General features: G+C 38.6%; 1 protein-coding gene across 13 annotated transcripts in view; it reads left to right on the top strand.

The window, feature by feature from the left end:
• Positions 1–18,137, top strand: part of LOC139967040 (uncharacterized) — a 69,254-nt gene that overhangs the window by 38,922 nt on the left and 12,195 nt on the right. For all 13 annotated transcript variants that reach the window (XM_071970661.1, XM_071970665.1, XM_071970668.1 and 10 more), the window contains 10 exons: positions 3,971–4,099; positions 7,005–7,130; positions 8,258–8,395; positions 9,389–9,517; positions 11,438–11,563; positions 13,785–13,907; positions 14,294–14,416; positions 15,333–15,461; positions 16,607–16,741; positions 17,535–17,654. In XM_071970661.1, coding sequence (XP_071826762.1) covers positions 3,971–4,099; positions 7,005–7,130; positions 8,258–8,395; positions 9,389–9,517; positions 11,438–11,563; positions 13,785–13,907; positions 14,294–14,416; positions 15,333–15,461; positions 16,607–16,741; positions 17,535–17,654 — 1,278 coding nt within the window. The remainder of the gene's footprint in view (positions 1–3,970; positions 4,100–7,004; positions 7,131–8,257; positions 8,396–9,388; positions 9,518–11,437; positions 11,564–13,784; positions 13,908–14,293; positions 14,417–15,332; positions 15,462–16,606; positions 16,742–17,534; positions 17,655–18,137) is intronic.

Below are 18,137 nucleotides of genomic sequence, written 5' to 3' on the forward strand. Positions count from 1 at the left end.
AGATAGATGTAAGGGGATTAGTAGACAAGGGATGGAGAGAAAAAAAGAAACCAACAGGGGAAGAGGAGAGGTAGGAGATAAACAGTGGAGGGACAAAGAAAGGATTAAGGGAGGGGGGTAGGGAAAAAACTGGAGAAGGACATAGACAGAAAGGTGTGGAGAAAAAAAGAGTGGAAGAGAGCTATGAGAAGAGGAGTGATGGGGGTGGGGGAAACAAGGGGAGATGGAGGGGGGCGACAGAAGAAAAGTTAGTCGTCCTTCCTGGCGTTGCATCCACAGCCAGCTATTTCTGCTGATTCGTACTAGGTTGGGGCGGCTACCCAAGGAATCAATCCCCTGTAGAGACATGTCCTTAATGGTATGGTTGGGTAGGTTAAAGTGTTTTTCAACTGGGGTCTCAGTCTTCATGGTGTTGACTGTGGATCTGTGACCATAGAATCGCTTCTTGAGGGTGGTTTTGGTTTCCCCAACATACTGGATGCCGCAAACTCTACAAGAGATCAGATTGTTGACATTAGTGGTTGTGCAAGTGATTTGACCCTTAGTCTGTGTGTTAGTTGCATGCTGTGGCTGGTGATGGAATTGGATTCAACAATGTGGTGGCTGCAGATGATGCATCTTGAAGTACGATCACATTTGAAAGTACTATACTGAATGGGTGTAGGGTTAGAAGTTAGAGGTGGAACAACAACATGCACAAGAAGGTCTACTAGGTTGAGTGGAAGTCTGTAAAAAATGATGGTGGGTTTTTCAGGAATGGCTCGTTGGAGTCTATCTGAAGCGAGGAGAATGTTGTGGTTGTTAGAGGTGATTTGCTGAAGAGGAGGAAGATTTGGGTGGAAAGTAACAACCAGGGGAGCTTGTAGTCGCAATCTCGTCCCTCTTTGTCCTTCACTGCCAAAGTATATGATCTGGATAGGGAGCGGACTCTCTGAATGGCTTCACGCACCCTTCTGGCACTATGGCCCCTGGCAGTAAGGTGTTTTTCCAAAGCATCTGTATGGCGAATGAAAGAGGAATTGTTAGAGCAAATGCGACGAAGATGAAGTGCTTGACTGTAGGCAATTCCAGACTTGCAGTGACAAGGATGGCAGCTTGAAGAATGGAGATACTGTTGTGTGTCTGTAGGCTTGGTGTTTAAGTCTGTAGAGAGAGAACCGTGTTCCTTGCGAACAGTCACTTCGAGAGAGTTGACCTGTTGGTGAGAGTAATATATATGTAATAAATATTGTAGTGAAGTGAAATTTTGTTGTGTACACCCGTTCAGTATTTGCATGTATTACGTAATAGTTCGTAATAGCCAGTTTGTAGCGTTAGTTGTATACACGTGTTTCTTCAGTTCTGTACACGGTGTTGTATGGCGAACATCGTCCCTGCAGATCTCCGGGGCTCGCCTCGTAAACCCCTTACTGTTTTGGTCATATTTAATTAATCTTGGGTCGTCAATAGCCCAGATTTACATATATCCTTATTATCTGGAGTCCGTGAGGAGATGTCACCCTTCTCAGAGGCAGGATGCCTCAGGTTTTTGGTTGGTTTGACTTCTGGCTCGAAGTCGCTGGTTACCAAGATGGCGGACCTACTATAGTATATAGCGAGCTGGCGAGAGATGGAGTTTCTTGATGTCCGCGAGCGTGGAGAATTCTTGTTATCCGCGAGCGAGCTGACCCCAGTATAGTAAGAGTTTAAGTCATACATATTGTTATTATTTAAAGTGCCGTACGTACCCTTATTATTATTTAAATTGAATCGAAGTTGTAATTGTTGCCCCTCTGGCTAGGTTGTACTTCACTGTACAAAGTACGTATGATAGGTTGTGTTTTGGACCTTGGTCCTATGGGTATATAGCATGGGCGGCGATCATGGGGGGGACGGGGGGGACATGTCCCCCCCAATATTTTAGGTGGGGGGGATATAGTATCTAATATCCCCCCCAATATTTGGTGGCATAGTTTTTTTTAAGCATATGTTTTGTATTTTTTTATGATATCGCTAGTAATTTCAAAATAGAAAATGCTAAGATGCAACTAACAAGGCCTGGAAAGTGCCATTTCCAGCGATCTGGGAGGCATTTTTGGCGAAAATTTTCTTTTGCGCTTCGCTACAACTTATGGTGGCGCTACAATTAGAAAGTCTGGATACAAGCTTTGCCCCTCCCTTGGCAAATTCCTCGCAAGGCGCCTGTCTAACCGTGTCACAATTTGTTACTATATATGACCGAAAGTAGTTTTTACTTTTTTTCTCGAAATGAATAGCTAGACGGACTGCATCCGTAATGAAATTTGGTTTGCATCTTGTGTATGAGTGTAAGTACGCAATCATATATATGATCCACATCGATATGGGTTCACTGGGTTTCCATTTGGCCTGTTTCCTACAAGATTTCTAACCGCAGGTGCGTAGCCAAGGGAGGGGGGGGGGTGAATGGTGGAGACCGCCCTCCCCCTCGAGCATACTTTTTTGGTATTTTTTATGATATCGAAGTTTTATAGTAGCCGTTATAAGAGGTTTTAATATTTGTACACCAATAATTTAACTGTGTCTGAATTTTCGAAAATTCCTTGACCAACATTCTTCATCATATTTCCCTCTACTCGTGCAATTTTGACCGGTCTATTAGGGGTTGAGGGGGGTTTTTCTATATTGGTTGTCAATAGATGAAATTTTGTGCAACATTATGGGTATGTTTTGAAGTGAATTTATTATTCAAATTCTGAACAAATAATGGGCTTAAAACCTTGAAAAGTGGGGCTGACGGGTATTGTGTAGCGTTACGTAGAATTACCTACAAAAGCAATGATCCACAGGAGATGCAATGAGGTCGAACATGATGTGTGACTGGTGACAATCTTGAAAAAAGTTTATGAATGAAAAAAAAACTATTAGGAAAAACTTGGTTCTCAGGCAAAAGTGTACATCTGGTTGGTCATTTTCAAGCCCGAGAAGTGCCATTTCCGGTGATCTGGGGGGCTATCAAAACCAGAAATTTTCTTGTACGCTGCGCGCCAACCAATGGTGGCGCTCCGCTTTGATAGTAATTGGCCTGTATCCAAGCAAATGTCCCCCCCAATATTTGAAACAGATCGCCGCCCCTGGTATATAGCGTGCGTTGTGTACACTGTGTAGATCAGTGGTTGTGTATCGTTAAGCACATGGGTGCTAGTAGTATTGTGTACCTTTATACTGTAGACTGACAGTACCGGAGTTTAGTATACTACAGAGTGACAGTATCGGTTAGGTTGAGTTTATATCAAGAAAGTGTATTGTACTGTATTGACAGTTGAGTTGTATTATTATTTTGTTGTACCTGTATTTCAGTATTGTACTGCTCGCAGTGTAAAGAGTGTACGTATTTGTATTTTTTATCTTGAACATATTGTTTACTGTTGTCACTACAGAGTTGTCTCAAGAGCTTGTCCTTCTAATCTTAGCCTTTATGGATAGCTATGGAGTGCCAAGTCTCTTGAGGTTGTGGATTCAGGAGGAAAAAATTCGCAACGTTTTATATTATTTATGCAGATTATATCATAATGTTCATTTTACATTATTCTTTATACACTTTATACATTTTTATACTGTATTGTACGAGTGCAATGTCGTATTGCAGGGTAATAATATTGAGTATAGGTTTTTCCCCGAATTAAGAGAGTTTAAATAAGAGTAAAGAGACCCTTAAGCCATTTATTATATCAAGCCATTTTATATTGTCATGTGTCATGACTTATTGTTCATTTGTATATTTTCATTATCATTTTCATAGAGTTTGTAATAAAAAGTCAGTCGTTGTTTCAACGCAAGAACACTCTTGCCTCCTCATTGATAACTTATGAGTTCGAAGCGTAGGACCCTAAATCCGGTAATTTCCCCCGCCATCCGCGGTTCGCTTCAATATTGAAAGACATAATTTGGAGGAAGGTCTGTTCTTGTCTGTAAAGAAAACAAAAATGTGATTATTTTCTATCTATTGCAGCTTTAACCACTTGTGCAACAACGACATGCGATGTCATGTCACAGATGTGCGTCGAGGTCCCTACTGTCGGTGCGCAGTGTGTTTGTTTGGATGGATTTGTGTCTTCATCGTCAATAAACGGTTGTCAAGGTAAATGCTTGTTTGTTTCTGTACCCTGTGTTATAGTCACCTGATATTGGATTTACATAAACCACATGCATGTTACTGTGGTAATTGAATCTGTCCTTACGATCCCTACATCAACCTTCATGATTTGTGACTAAGCAATGAAATTGATATATGTGGTCCTTGCACTGTTTGTGTGAAGCTGAAATGATGCATATGATGGACTCGATGACAGCAGTCAGAATTTTTTTTTGCGAATTAGTTCGGGCAGCTAATCTGAATGTACGGTGTTAGTATGTCCATCTGTAGCTTACAAACGTTTCAAAAATGATACCTTATCAAGTGTCAGGGTTGTGTCTCTGTGAGAAATTTTATTAAGTACTGCTAAAGTCTAAAAAAAAAAATCCCAATGCAGCCAGATTATATATATCATATATATTTAGTATCCCTAAAAGTGCCCCCTTTAAAACACAATCTCACTTTCAAAAACAGTGTGCAAACTGTGACAGCTGAGTAAACAGTTCTTTTTTAACTCCAAGTATACTGGCCATGCATCCTTTGATTCCAGCCTATATTTACAGCTGAAAACCGTAATTTATGGGTTTAAAGTATTGCCTGGAAGAGATAAGTTTCATTGAAATGTTTTATTCTGCTCAAAATGTAGTTTAAAAAAGAAAGAAAGAAAAAAAAGCTGTCAAAGTTTTCACCAGTTGAAAAGACGTGTCGAACGTACCTCTCAAACGATGAATTTAGGAGCCTGCGTTGACGATAAGTTAAAGTTTACTAATGATAACACAAAGATGTCAGCAAAAGTGTATTATACTGTTTCGACATTAGCATACAGTTTCCCTTTAAGTTTTTCAGTAAGAAAATAGAAAGAGTGCTTGCTACGTCTATCTTGACCACCTGAGTATACCTAGTTCCAGTTTTGTATAATTCTGTACAAGTTAAAGATAAGAATTGAATAGGAAGTTCCTTACACTTTGTTCAAACATTTTCAGGATTATAATTATGGGAATCTTGTGCATAAGGTCAATGAATCTGCTAGGAATGATCTGGTAAGGATTGCCAAAAATAGACAAGCAACTCTTAAGGGACATCCTCTACAGTCCAAGCTGAATTTTTCTGTGCAATAAAAACAAATTATGATTAAGGAAATCCAATATCACTCCATGTTTTAGAATAATACTTTTTAAGAACTCCTTTTTTTTCTTCTTTAAGATCCTTTTTTGTAGCTTTTTGATAACTATTGTAGCAAAGTTTAAGGTTTCTTGTTTTCTTAATCTCTTAAACCTTTATAAGTCTTAACCTGTATTCTTGATGTTCTTTTATTATGATGATTTTTTTTTATTCTATTTATAAATTTTCTGTAAATTTATGCTGGAATAAAGATGAATGCATCATTGCTCTCTGCAAGGATTTGTTCATATTCAAATCTTAGTGTCACCAGGGTTGTGAAAGCGAACAGTTGGTATGTCATCTCTATAGAAGTCACCAGGGGTGTCAAAGTGAACAGTTGGTATGCCATCTCTATAGAAGTCACCAGGGTTGTGAAAGTGAACAGTTGGTGTGTCATCTCTATAGAAGTCACCAGGGTGGTGAAAGTGAACAGTTGGTATGTCTTCTCTATAGAAGTCACCAGGGTTGTGAAAGTGAACAGTTGATATGTCATCTCTATAGAAGTCACCAGGGTTGTGAAAGTGAACAGTTGGTATGTCATCTCTATAGAAGTCACCAGGGTTGTGAAAGTGAACAGTTGGTATGTCATCTCTATAGAAGTCACCAGGGTTGTGAAAGTGAACAGTTGATATGTCTTCTCTATAGAAGTCACCAGGGTTGTGAAAGCGAACAGTTGGTATGTCATCTCTATAGAAGTAACCAGGGTTGTGAAAGTGAACAGTTGGTATGCCATCTCTGTAGAAGTCACCAGGGTGGTGAAAGTGAACAGTTGATATGTCTTCTCTATAGAAGTCACCAGGGTTGTGAAAGTGAACAGTTGGTATGTCATCTCTATAGAAGTAACCAGGGTTGTGAAAGTGAACAGTTGGTATGTCATCTCTATAGAAGTCTACAGGGTTGTGGAAGTGAACAGTTGGTATGTCATCTCTATAGAAGTCACCAGGGTTGTGAAAGTGAACAGTTGATATGTCTTCTCTATAGAAGTCACCAGGGTTGTGAAAGCGAACAGTTGGTATGCCATCTCTATAGAAGTCACCAGGGTGGTGAAAGTGAACAGTTGATATGTCTTCTCTATAGAAGTAACCAGGGTGGTGAAAGTGAACAGTTGGTATGCCATCTCTGTAGAAGTCACCAGGGTTGTGAAAGTGAACAGTTGATATGTCATCTCTATAGAAGTAACCAGGGTGGTGAAAGTGAACAGTTGGTATGTCATCTCTATAGAAGTAACCAGGGTTGTGAAAGTGAACAGTTGGTATGCCATCTCTATAGAAGTAACCAGGGTTGTGAAAGTGAACAGTTGGTATGCCATCTCTGTAGAAGTCACCAGGGTGGTGAAAGTGAACAGTTGATATGTCTTCTCTATAGAAGTCACCAGGGTGGTGAAAGTGAACAGTTGATATGTCATCTCTATAGAAGTCACCAGGGTTGTGAAAGCGAACAGTTGGTATGTCATCTCTATAGAAGTAACCAGGGTTGTGAAAGTGAACAGTTGGTATGCCATCTCTGTAGAAGTCACCAGGGTTGTGAAAGTGAACAGTTGGTATGTCATCTCTATAGAAGTCACCAGGGTGGTGGAAGTGAACAGTTGATATGTCTTCTCTATAGAAGTCACCAGGGTTGTGAAAGTGAACAGTTGGTATGTCATCTCTATAGAAGTCACCAGGGTTGTGAAAGCGAACAGTTGGTATGTCATCTCTATAGAAGTGAAAATTGCTACCCTTAATTGTTTTTTTTCTTTTTGTTTTTGTAGATATCGATGAGTGCCAGACACTCCCTTGCATCAGTGCAAACACTGTTTGCCAAAATACTGTTGGCAGTTTTGAGTGTGTCTGTCAAGTTGGATATCAACTAAACCCTTCTACTAACGTTTGTCAAGGTACTGTGTGTTTCCAGTACACTAATATGAACTTTTGTGTGCTTTGTCGTTATCACTGCTGTCCTGTACACCCACAGCTAGGTATATAACAATATTCCACACTGAATAAAGATGGAATGCAAGGTAAATCAATGGCACAGTTGATATTACTTTCTTCTCGTTTTAGTGTTTACCAGTCGTCATTATATTTCAGCAATATGTTCAGGCCAACAGCCCAATTAAGGTCATAATTAGCCAAGGGGGTTATGTAGTGTGTTTAGAGGTACCATACAAGGGAAGCACGTTTCCCAACAAAGTTGTCCACTGGTGCTATCTGTAACAAAAATTAAGAAAGAGTTATAGGGCCATATAGAAGAGATGAACTAAGTCAAGTTATTAGACAACTATTAAATTAGTTGGAGAATGAAACAAGTAATTTAATGGAAAACCTCTCTCTCTCTCCTCTGTGACATCTGTCTCTGTCCTCTGTTTTGAGAGCACGGTGGCCAATTGGCCAAGGCGTAGGACTTGTGAGCAAAGGGGAATGCTGGTTCGATTCTTGCCTAGTTCATTACCTTGTGTCCTTGGGCAAGATGCTTTATCTCAATTGCCTCTCTCCACCCTACAGGGGTTAAATGAGGACCTGTGAATTAACTTTTCATTGGGCGCAGTATATCACTCCAGCCGACTGGAGGGATTGTCTCTGGGACAGGTTATCATTGACCAGGGGCAATGTATTTGTCTTTGAAACCTATCGCTGGTATAAAGCACTATATAAATTGAACCTTATTATTATTATTACATACACAAAATATGGCTGCATGTGCCCCCAATGAGATGACATCTACAGCGAAAGGTTATTGCCAGGCTTGTGAGTTGCATGGAAAGTGATGGATATTAACTATGAATGGCAGTATTGTTCGGGAAAACTAGCCAACCGCAAGCAAAAGAAACCTGCTGTGGGGATTACCCGTTAAAGATGAGCATCACACCAAAGGCACCCATCTACATCAGTGATTATCTCAAATTATCAGAAATCTTGGTCAATTTCCTCTCGTCCACGCTTCAAGCCCAAGGAAAAATAGAATGTTTGGTAGTAAGTAATTTTCAACTTAATTTAATAGAGCTATTTTTGCTTTCCATTGCAGACATCAACGAATGTGCTAGCCAAGGTATTGGAGAGGTAGAGTGTAGTAACTTGGGACGTGAGTGTCAGAACACAGCAGGGTCTTTCTTGTGTAATTGCGGAAATGGAATGGCTCTAAACAACCAAGGTGTCTGCGCAGGTCAGAGTGCAACTATCTTACTTTTCTTGTGTTTGTTTATGTGTGTTCTTAATTAAATAATTTATGGGTTTAAAGTATTGCCTGGAAGAGATAAGTTTCATTGAATTTTTTTGTTCTACTCAAAATGTAGTTTAAAAAAAGAAAGAAAGAAAGAAAAAACAAAGCTGTCAAAGTTTTCACCAGATATCTTCAAGATCGAATAAACGCTGATCCGATGTCTCCAGGACCTTATGGCCCGGTCCCGATGAGCTGGTCCATGAAACAAAAGTATAATCAAAAGGCATATAGTTTAAAGTGCACTGATAAAGCATGTGGAAATTGTGGCTTCTATTCTTGATATTAGAGGTGCAGTAGGTACATGCTGACTGTTGACGACAAAGAATGAATCTACAGGCTGCAGTTATCTGCTGCTGCTGATAGTGATATTCATAGTGAACATCTATCCACACATGAGAAGGGGAATACCAATTCAAATAACTGAAATCCTTGTACTGCTGCTAGTGTGTTTATAGGTCGTCTGTATATCGGCACCATGCTTTAGCATGTTAAAAAATCGCTAGAAACCTTTTTGGAAACTAACTACCTGGAGGTCGTGATGTTCCTCTACTTGCTCTGCAGCAGACATTCAGGAGTGATAAAATAGACGACTAAATCTGTCTCATCGTGGTTAATCACTCATAGGAGTGGCAGTAATGCTTTGTCAGTTGAACTGTGAACGTGATGACTGAATCCTAGATACATCTAGATTCATATGTGCTTCAAAATCAAAACAGATCAGTTATTTCCTTACACGAGATGCTGTCACAAATTCAGAACTTTCACCACTTGTCCTCTGATATAATTGTAGCTAATTGTAACTCCCAGATGTCGCCTTGTTTGATCATGACATGAAACTAAGGTTTTTTGATCCCATCAGGGATACCCTGGACACAGGAAGGGATCCATTCCTTCTTGAGTTTTTATGAAAAGAGAAACTTTCCATTCCATTTACAGATATCGATGAATGCTTGCAGGGCTTGGATGGCTGCCCGTCCAACGCGCTCTGTGAGAATACAATGGGAAGCTTTACGTGTAATTGTGAGACAGGATTTGTGCTGGCTGAATCACAAATGATCTGCCTTGGTAAGGATTTAAATATTATGTAAACAGTTATTCTGTTTCACTAAAAGATTGTCTCTAGATACTAACCTGAGTTTATTTATGTATTTGTCAAGGTATGATCATTGCATTAGCTTATAAAATTATGTCAATTTTCTTGTGATGCACGTAATTTGTAATTAGGTTTTCCATATTTTACAAATTCCAAAGTGGTGTGCTCTCCTCTATGGGATACATTCAAGCAAAAGCATCAACGACAAATTGTCATTGGAGACCCTTCCTCTTGCCCTTTGGGCCTCTTGAAGTTCCTCGTTACTGACGGGCAAGAAACACCCTGCCACTCTCTAATAGAGCTGCCGTAGGTGCCCGCGTAATGACTAAGATCATGCAATTTCAGTTTCAAGCTACATAAGGCTCAAAAATTGACCCCCAATAACCATTGGCTTCTGTGGCAGAAGACAGCTATTAACAAGATTTTCTGGTGACAAATAATGTGATACTTACGAGAAAAAAAATTCCACACTGCTAGTTGAAACCCCCATTTCCAATTATATCTTGCCCCTAAATTGAGATATTGGTGATTGAATGTAACCTACTTTGACTGCATGCTATAGACTTTCAACTAGTACTCTAAGAAGTTGGAATCACAGTGGGAGTTTTGGTACATGTATGACTTCATTGGGGCAAATTCATTTTAAAAACGTTACATTGTACATCAAAATCTTCTTGTTAGTGTTTCCTTAATAAAAAACCTGATTTATTTTGGAATGTTTGATGCTCTGTACTTAGAATTTTATTAAATATATCTTCTTTTTTGCTTGGTAGAATTATTCTTTTCCTCAGTGGATCAATAATGGATAAATTATCAACCACAAAAAAAGGAAAAAAAAAGACATTTTCAGCTGAATTACCAAGATGACATCATCCATTCTGCTGTTGCCATGCAGATGCATTTGACAATATTTTCTCAAAATTTGATAAATGCCATGAGGATGTGGTTTTCAGCTAAAGATTTCCAGTAAATTTGTTAAATAATAGTAAAAAAATTCATTTCATCAGAAGATCCTCCCCCCCCCCCGACTCACAAGCAGAAGATCAATGATAGGGTTTTCTGTTTACCCTTCCTTAAATTCCCTGTATATAATGGACATGCGAAATTCCTAAAATACACACAGAGCGCTAGGTTGAAGTTACAATGCTTGAAGTGAAAAGGGTCCTAGGCGGCACTGGTAATATTTTTGGGGGATGAGTGGCCCAAACGCTTACAAAGACATAAAGTTTATGTAGGATAACAGGCAGATGTTAGACACTGGTCTATGATCTACCTCCGACAAGACATTAATCGTCCATATTTCTTTCAGTTTTTATTAAGGAAGTTTGAATTGAACTGAAAATGTTTACAATCGATTCAACACATTTCGGCACAGATTCTTTCTTCAAGAACAACACAAATGGTTTATCACCCCTGAGGCATTGTCTGACTGTTAGTTTAACCATAATGAAGCAAAGCACAAACCTCAAACAGTGCAGTTGCACAAACTGGTATTTGTGGTTCAAGTCACTGAAACAAATTTGTGTTTTCCATATGGAGATCAAATTTGACACATGTCTGAAAAATATTGTTATTTGTATGTTCCTTCTAACTTCCCCATTGAATTTTTAAGGTTGAAAGAGCAAAGATAATATACATGTTTCTAACAACTTATTAGCTAAGTTGGTAGAGTGCTATGGGCTTTTGACACAGAGGCCACCGGGTTAGAATCCCATCCTAGCCATAAACTCTCTTTATTCTTTTCCATTGTTCATTGTCCATTGTCTGCAATTTCCAAGTCAGTTTTCCTTTTGTTCTTTTAACTTGAATTTTGATAGTAACATGTATTGTTTTGTTTCACATTTGCTCAACTGAGTGGATCAACATTTTTCTCCTCACAATGTGTTTTTCAGATATTGATGAGTGTGCGATGCAGCCCTGTACGCAGCTCAATATGAGATGTGCAAACACATTGGGTAGTTACCAGTGTGTTTGTATAGATGGATATACTAACAATAACGATCCTACGAGGTGTGTCGGTAAGGATCCAATTTTCATTTCAATTTTTGGAAATTAGCCACAACCCAAATTGTGGGAGAATTATTGTAAGGCAGCTAGTTGCTGTCGTTTTGTCTGCTGCCACACAAAGTTACTTCGGTGACAGATTCAGGATGCTATAGAAAAGGAAGGTGTGGGAGGGGAGGTTGGTGAGGGGGTGTTCTCCCAAGGAAAACTGTGAATTTTGGATATAAATCAGTCTCTTTAATGATGACAACACTCAAGGTTGTGCTAATCCATCTCACATTCAGTATATTTCTTTAACTTTTTATCATCTCCATTCACTCGTATAACTCGTCAAGTGGAACATTGATTTGGCACCTTGAATATTACATTTCTAAAATTGCGGATTAAAAGTCCGACAATTGGGGTGCTCAAGTTGATTGTGGACGCTCTGGGGCACTCTAGAGTTGATAACAACCAAACTCGCTGCAGCACAATCATTGTCTGTGTCAATCGGCTTATAAACTCTATTCATCTGTTAATCATCTTATATACAACCACAGCTTAGTCTTGTTTGTCTTTTAAATAATTCTCTCCCCGGAAAGTTCTTTATACCGGAAGTATCTCCAAGCGAAAACCGATAAAGCTAAAATTTCTTATGTAAATTACAAGAATAGGCTTACTAATGTTCTTCGTGAGGCAAAAAAAAAAAGTATTTGATGAAAGTTTGTAAATAATAAACCAAACATGAAAAATACTTGGAGGATAATCAATCAAGTCATTAATAAAAATCACCAAAGGCACCATCAACCAACAGAAATTGAACACAACAACAACAAAAGTATTTCGAATGTGATGAAATTGCTGGAATATACAATAATTTCTATGTAAATGTTGGAAATGACCTTGCATCTCAAATTCCACATGTTGTAAGTTTTCATGAGTTTCTAGGTCACCAATGGTAATAATTGACTTTTCATGTTTCCAACTGACAAAGTGGAAGTATTAGAAATTGTTAGTAAACTAATTAAAAGTAACAAAAGTGCTGGCTTTGATGATGTAAATGTAAATGTTTTTCACAAAGTCATTGATAGCATACTTGATCCATTTACTTATATTTTCAATTTATCATTAGCCTCAAGATTGCAAAAGTCATTCCAATATTTAAGTCCGGCAGCCTATTGTCTGTTGAGAACCATAGGCCTATTCTGTCTTACCTCTGTTTTCTAAGATAATTGAACGTCTTGTTTTTAATCTGATTGTTTAACTTTTTTTATCGTTATCTATAGACTAAAATCCCTTTTCCATCGACACATTCGTCTAACTTTAGTTTTGCCTTATTTAGATTACTGTACTATTGTTTGGGGTAGCACTAATTACTCTTAAATTGTTAATATCCTTTTCATTATTCAAAAACGTGCTGCAAGGTTTATTGTGAATGCAGACTACTGACTATATGATACACGAAGTAAAGGGAAATTCTACCGTAACATTGTTAAGTCCTCTGCAAGTCAATGAACTGTCAGATTAAAATGGTCCTAAGTTTTGGAATAATTTAGATGCTACAATTCGCTTGTCAACTAGCATTCATTCCTTCAAAACAGCCCTTTTTAATAGAATATTTATTAGATCATTGAACCATATCCTTTCCCTGTTTGCTATTTGTGCTATTCTACCACTGTAGTTTTTAGAGGTTGGAGTGTGGGTGAGGCATTGAGTTCGGCAGAAGTGGGAGGGAGGGTATGCAGGTTGTGTGGAGTTATTAGTTGGTTTATTGGGGTAAGGGGAGTACCGGGGAGTTACAACTTTTCTTTCTTCTATTTTTTGTCAGGTTTTATTTCTTTCTCAAGGTTGCCTTGTCTCGATAAGCTTTTCCTTCTGTCAGGTCTCCTCCATTGCATTTATACAGTTGACTCTTCACCTTACATACATGAATTATTTATGTTTTTCTGATCATATTATTTATGCTGTACATATGTTAAAATATGTATTTCTCAGTTGTTCATGTGCAGTGAAAATAAATAAACTTTTTAAATGTTCACCTTCTCTGCCTCCCACCCCAACCCCCACCCCCTTCTGTACCTCCTTCTGTTCCTGTACTGGAACACAATACTTAAAGTGTCTCTTGCTCTTCGGCTGCATCACGTAAACCTAACCCACTTTCTAAAATGATGTTATTTTGTGGGCCATAACCTGAATCCAAGAGATAGCGCTATCTGGTATTAATAGGATTAAACCTGTAGTGTTCTTCCATTACAGACTTGGATGAATGTAACGGTCAGTCTCCATGTGTACGAACAGGAGAAACATGCCAGAATACTGAAGGCAGTTTTGAATGTGTTTGCAGAGATGGTTTCAACATGGTAGGAGAAGCTTGTGCAGGTACGAACTAACAACAGAGGCTCTTGTTTTTGTTGTTGTTGTTTTTATTAAACGTTACACTTCACTTAATAGCATTAATTCATCCTTGACAAATTTTGAAACCAATTTTGTTTGGATAATCTTCAGATGCAACGGTGTCTGGGCCTTCTGGATTTGTTTGTTTTTTCTTTTTCGTTTTCCTTTTCTCATTTTTATCTTAAAGAAATCAGGGGAAATTAGCTATATAGAAGAATGTCTTTGTCGCTGAAATATGTTTGCAGTATAGAAATCAACTTGAGATTGTAATGTTTAGCTTCTCTCTGGGATAAACTGTCAGAAAACTCTGTTAGTTTGAATATACATAATTTTGACATTGCATTGTTCTCCTCTCTGCCTTTCTCCTGTAGATATTCTTGAGTGCAATAACCCAGGTACGTGCCCTGGTGCTAATCGGCAGTGTACCGAGCTGATAGGATCCTTTCGCTGTGATTGCGTCGACGGTTACGCAGAATTCAATGGGGAATGCCAGGGTGAGCACTTCATGTAGCTATATGGGTTGCCTTGTATCGTTAAATGTGTAGCTTCTCTCGTGCGCCTGTTCTATACCCATACAAGTATAACATTGCTTTCTTGAGCAGCATGTCCTTTTGTAGCACACAAATCACTGAAGAGTATGTAAGAGCCTGTTCCATGGGCTACCTATGAACTGAAGTATATCATTGCTTTCTTGAGTAGCATGTCCATGTGTAGCACACACATCAATGAAGACTATGTAAGAGCCTGTTCCATGGGCTACCTATGAACTGAAGTATATCATTGCTTTCTTGAGCAGCATGTCCATGTGTAGCACACACATCAATGAAGACTATGTAAGAGCCTGTTCCATGGGCTACCTATGAACTGAAGTATATCATTGCTTTCTTGAGCAGCATGTCCATGTGTAGCACACACATCACTGAAGAGTATGTAAGAGCCTGTTCCATGGGCTACCTATGAACTGAAGTATATCATTGCTTTCTTGAGTAGCATGTCCATGTGTAGCACACACATCACTGAAGAGTATGTAAGAGCCTGTTCCATGGGCTACCTATGAACTGACAATTGAGTAGTTAGGAATTTATGTAGTTGCCATTGTATACAGTGAATATTCAAGCAAGTCTGGTGCATGTCTTTTAGGTATATCGTATATATGGCTGTGCTACCATGGCAGACACATCATGAAAGCTTGTCACAAATATCGAGTGCGTGTGATCGAATAGAACAACACGTACAGGTGGTCGAATAGAACAACACATAGAGGACCATATGTCTTGTACATATGTGCGGCATGAAACCGCAGTCTAGCTGATTCTTGTCATATTTGACAGTGATGCCAATATCAAAATCAGCTTGCATGCACTTTTAACACCCTCCTTTCTATGATATTTGATATTTCCTCCTACTCAGATGTTAATGAATGCAACGATGTAAACATTTGTAACCATGATCCAGCTTCAAGTTGTGTCAACTCAGTAGGATCGTACAGCTGTGACTGTGTCCAAGGCTACGCCAAGAATGCTGTCGATATTTGCATTGGTAAGTGTTGAGAATGGTGAGAAGATCTCGGCTCCTGTTTACCTGGAGCATGCAGAGAGGGAGTTCTCTTATCATGGAATGTAGCCAGCACAGGCTGAGTGCTGATAACCACTTTTCGTTTGTCCTGGCTATCAGTTTTTTATCTTTGAAATTGAGAATTTTCTTATCAATGCAATATAAATAGGTCGATGGTATATACAAAATATGAGGCAGTGGAGCAGGAGGACCAAAGGAGCAGCTGCTTTAAAGAGTAGTAGTCTTCCTTACAAAACAAAATAGCAAGAAAGAATTAGAAAATTAAAAAAAAGGAAGTTGAGGGAGGGAGGGGGGAAGAGGGTAATACAAATGAAATAGCTATTGATAATAATCCTAAGGGTAAATGAATAAGGAAAATAGGTAGATAATATCATTTTCAGAACATGGCATTGAAATATTTATAACTTGTCGCAAACTTGCACAGAAGGTAGTTAGAAGGCAATCCTCTGTGTCACATTGACAATTAACAGTCGATATCATAAGTATCGTTGTACATAGCACGCAAAAGATAATTGGGACCCAAGGGGTAGTACTTTGGTGCTTTTCTTGCAAGCTCTGGTTATCAAGCTCAGGTGTTGAAATAGTACAAACAAATGCATCTGTGTCATTTAGTACTCATATTCAGATGCTCAAGTACTCATGCTTGTACTCCAAACATAAATAGGCCTACTTGGTACTCGCTCAGGAAAAGCACTTACAAGTACTCTTAAAAAAATGAAACTGATGGTACTACACACTTGAGATAAAATCAAAAAGCTGTACTCGGAAACTGAAGGTACTCGGCACTCGAGATAAAATCAAAAAGCTGTTCTTGGAAACGAGTATGAATAAACATAAAAAGCTTTGTTGAGTGTGTGAGGTTCACCATTCTAACAGGCATAGTTTGTAAACACTGCCCTCATAGAAAGATATAGCAAACATTTTGTGGAATAGTTTGCTTCTAGTTGATCTCGTTTTGGTATTTAGTAAAATATAAAAATCTCACTGCTTTAGGCTTTGCAACTATAATTGCTCTTAGTTCTTGGTTACTTGCTGAAGATAAACTAAATTCAGAGTTTTAGCCTATGGGAAGGTCTGTATCAGTTGTTTTTTTTTCTTTATCATTTCAGATATTGATGAATGCCAGTCAGGTCAAAACCCATGTGATTTATCAAAACAAGAAACTTGTGATAATACAGTGGGTTCATTCACATGTATTTGCCTTGAAGGTCATTTCCGTGAGGATCCTAGTGATGCTTGTATAGGTATGCTATGTATGTGTTCTTTCTGTCCAGGAAAAATATTGGGGGGTGGGGGCAGGGTGGGGCTGGGGGTTGCTGGGATGACAACTTTATTTACTGATTCCTTGTCAGAAGCAAGAGGAATGTATGTGATAGGATGTAGTTGTATGTCTCTCAATGTTGCATCTGCAGATGTGATATGTGTCAAAACCTCTGTCCCACAAGACTGCTTGGCAGATATTTGGCAATCGTGCCCTTTCACATGGGAACTGGTATACCTCCCAGACTTTTTGGAACAAAAGGTCAAAGGTCAAATGTCTAATTAAGAGAAAGGTGCTTTTTTTTATAATTCTAAAACATTAAAATTACTTTGATATCTTAGCAGGTTTAACGAGTATGCCAATCAACTATTACAGTAATATATATAATATATGTAATATGTAATATATATGTAATTGACGTCAAAGCTCATGAGGTTCGAGGGCAAATATAATTTTCATGCAACTGTTTTGTCAAAAATTACTCCTAAATGGCCCAGCCAATCTTCTTCAAACTTCGTAGGAAGGTGCCCACGATGTGAACTTAATGCATCTCACAAACTTTCAGAATGCCGAAAGGTCAGAGATTAAAGGTCAAATTAAGCAGATTCTGAGTTTTTGCTATAATATCAATGGGAAGCATGGAAATGACTTGTAACCTTTATAGTATAACGGGTAATGTCAAGTACTATCAAAATAAGTGGTTGAAACAAGTTTAAATTAGAAAAAAAAACATTGAAAATATTGATAGCATTGAAATAGTATTATACCATTTTCAGGTATCAACGAGTGTATGAGCTCTCCATGTACAAGCCAATTACAAGTGTGTGTGGATGGTGACAGTGGCTTCACCTGCGTTTGTAGAGAAGGATACATCATTATAAATGGAATATGTCAAAGTAAGTCATTCTTTTATCCAAGCTCCTCCTTCTCCCCCACCCCATGCTCCTCCACCCCCCACCCACCCTCTTTCCACCATTCTACTTGCTACTTACCTACAGTAGTACAGTGTTGGTAAATACGTACTGTCAACATATGTAGGCTTATTGAGCGACAAAGTTAAAACTACTAAGGCTAAAGCTATACGGTTGTTTAACTTTTAAATGTTAACAGTATAATCCCTTAAGCCGCCAATCGCCCAGCATTTTGAGCAATTGGAGGAGATTAACAGCTACACATGTGTAATCTAATTGGACTTGCTACACATAAATTAGGCATATAAACATTACTGAGTACTGAATGGCCACATTGGTTGTCAATAGAAACAAAATTTTGTAACACATTAATTCCTATTCTGTTATTGAGTACAATGGCATGTTCTGTGTACACTGTGCAATTTGAATGAAATGACTACTGTGTACGGCTTCATATGATGTTAGAAG

This window comes from Apostichopus japonicus, chromosome 4 (genome assembly GCF_037975245.1).
Source record: "Apostichopus japonicus isolate 1M-3 chromosome 4, ASM3797524v1, whole genome shotgun sequence".
In the NCBI taxonomy this organism is placed as follows: Eukaryota; Metazoa; Echinodermata; class Holothuroidea; order Aspidochirotida; family Stichopodidae; genus Apostichopus; species Apostichopus japonicus.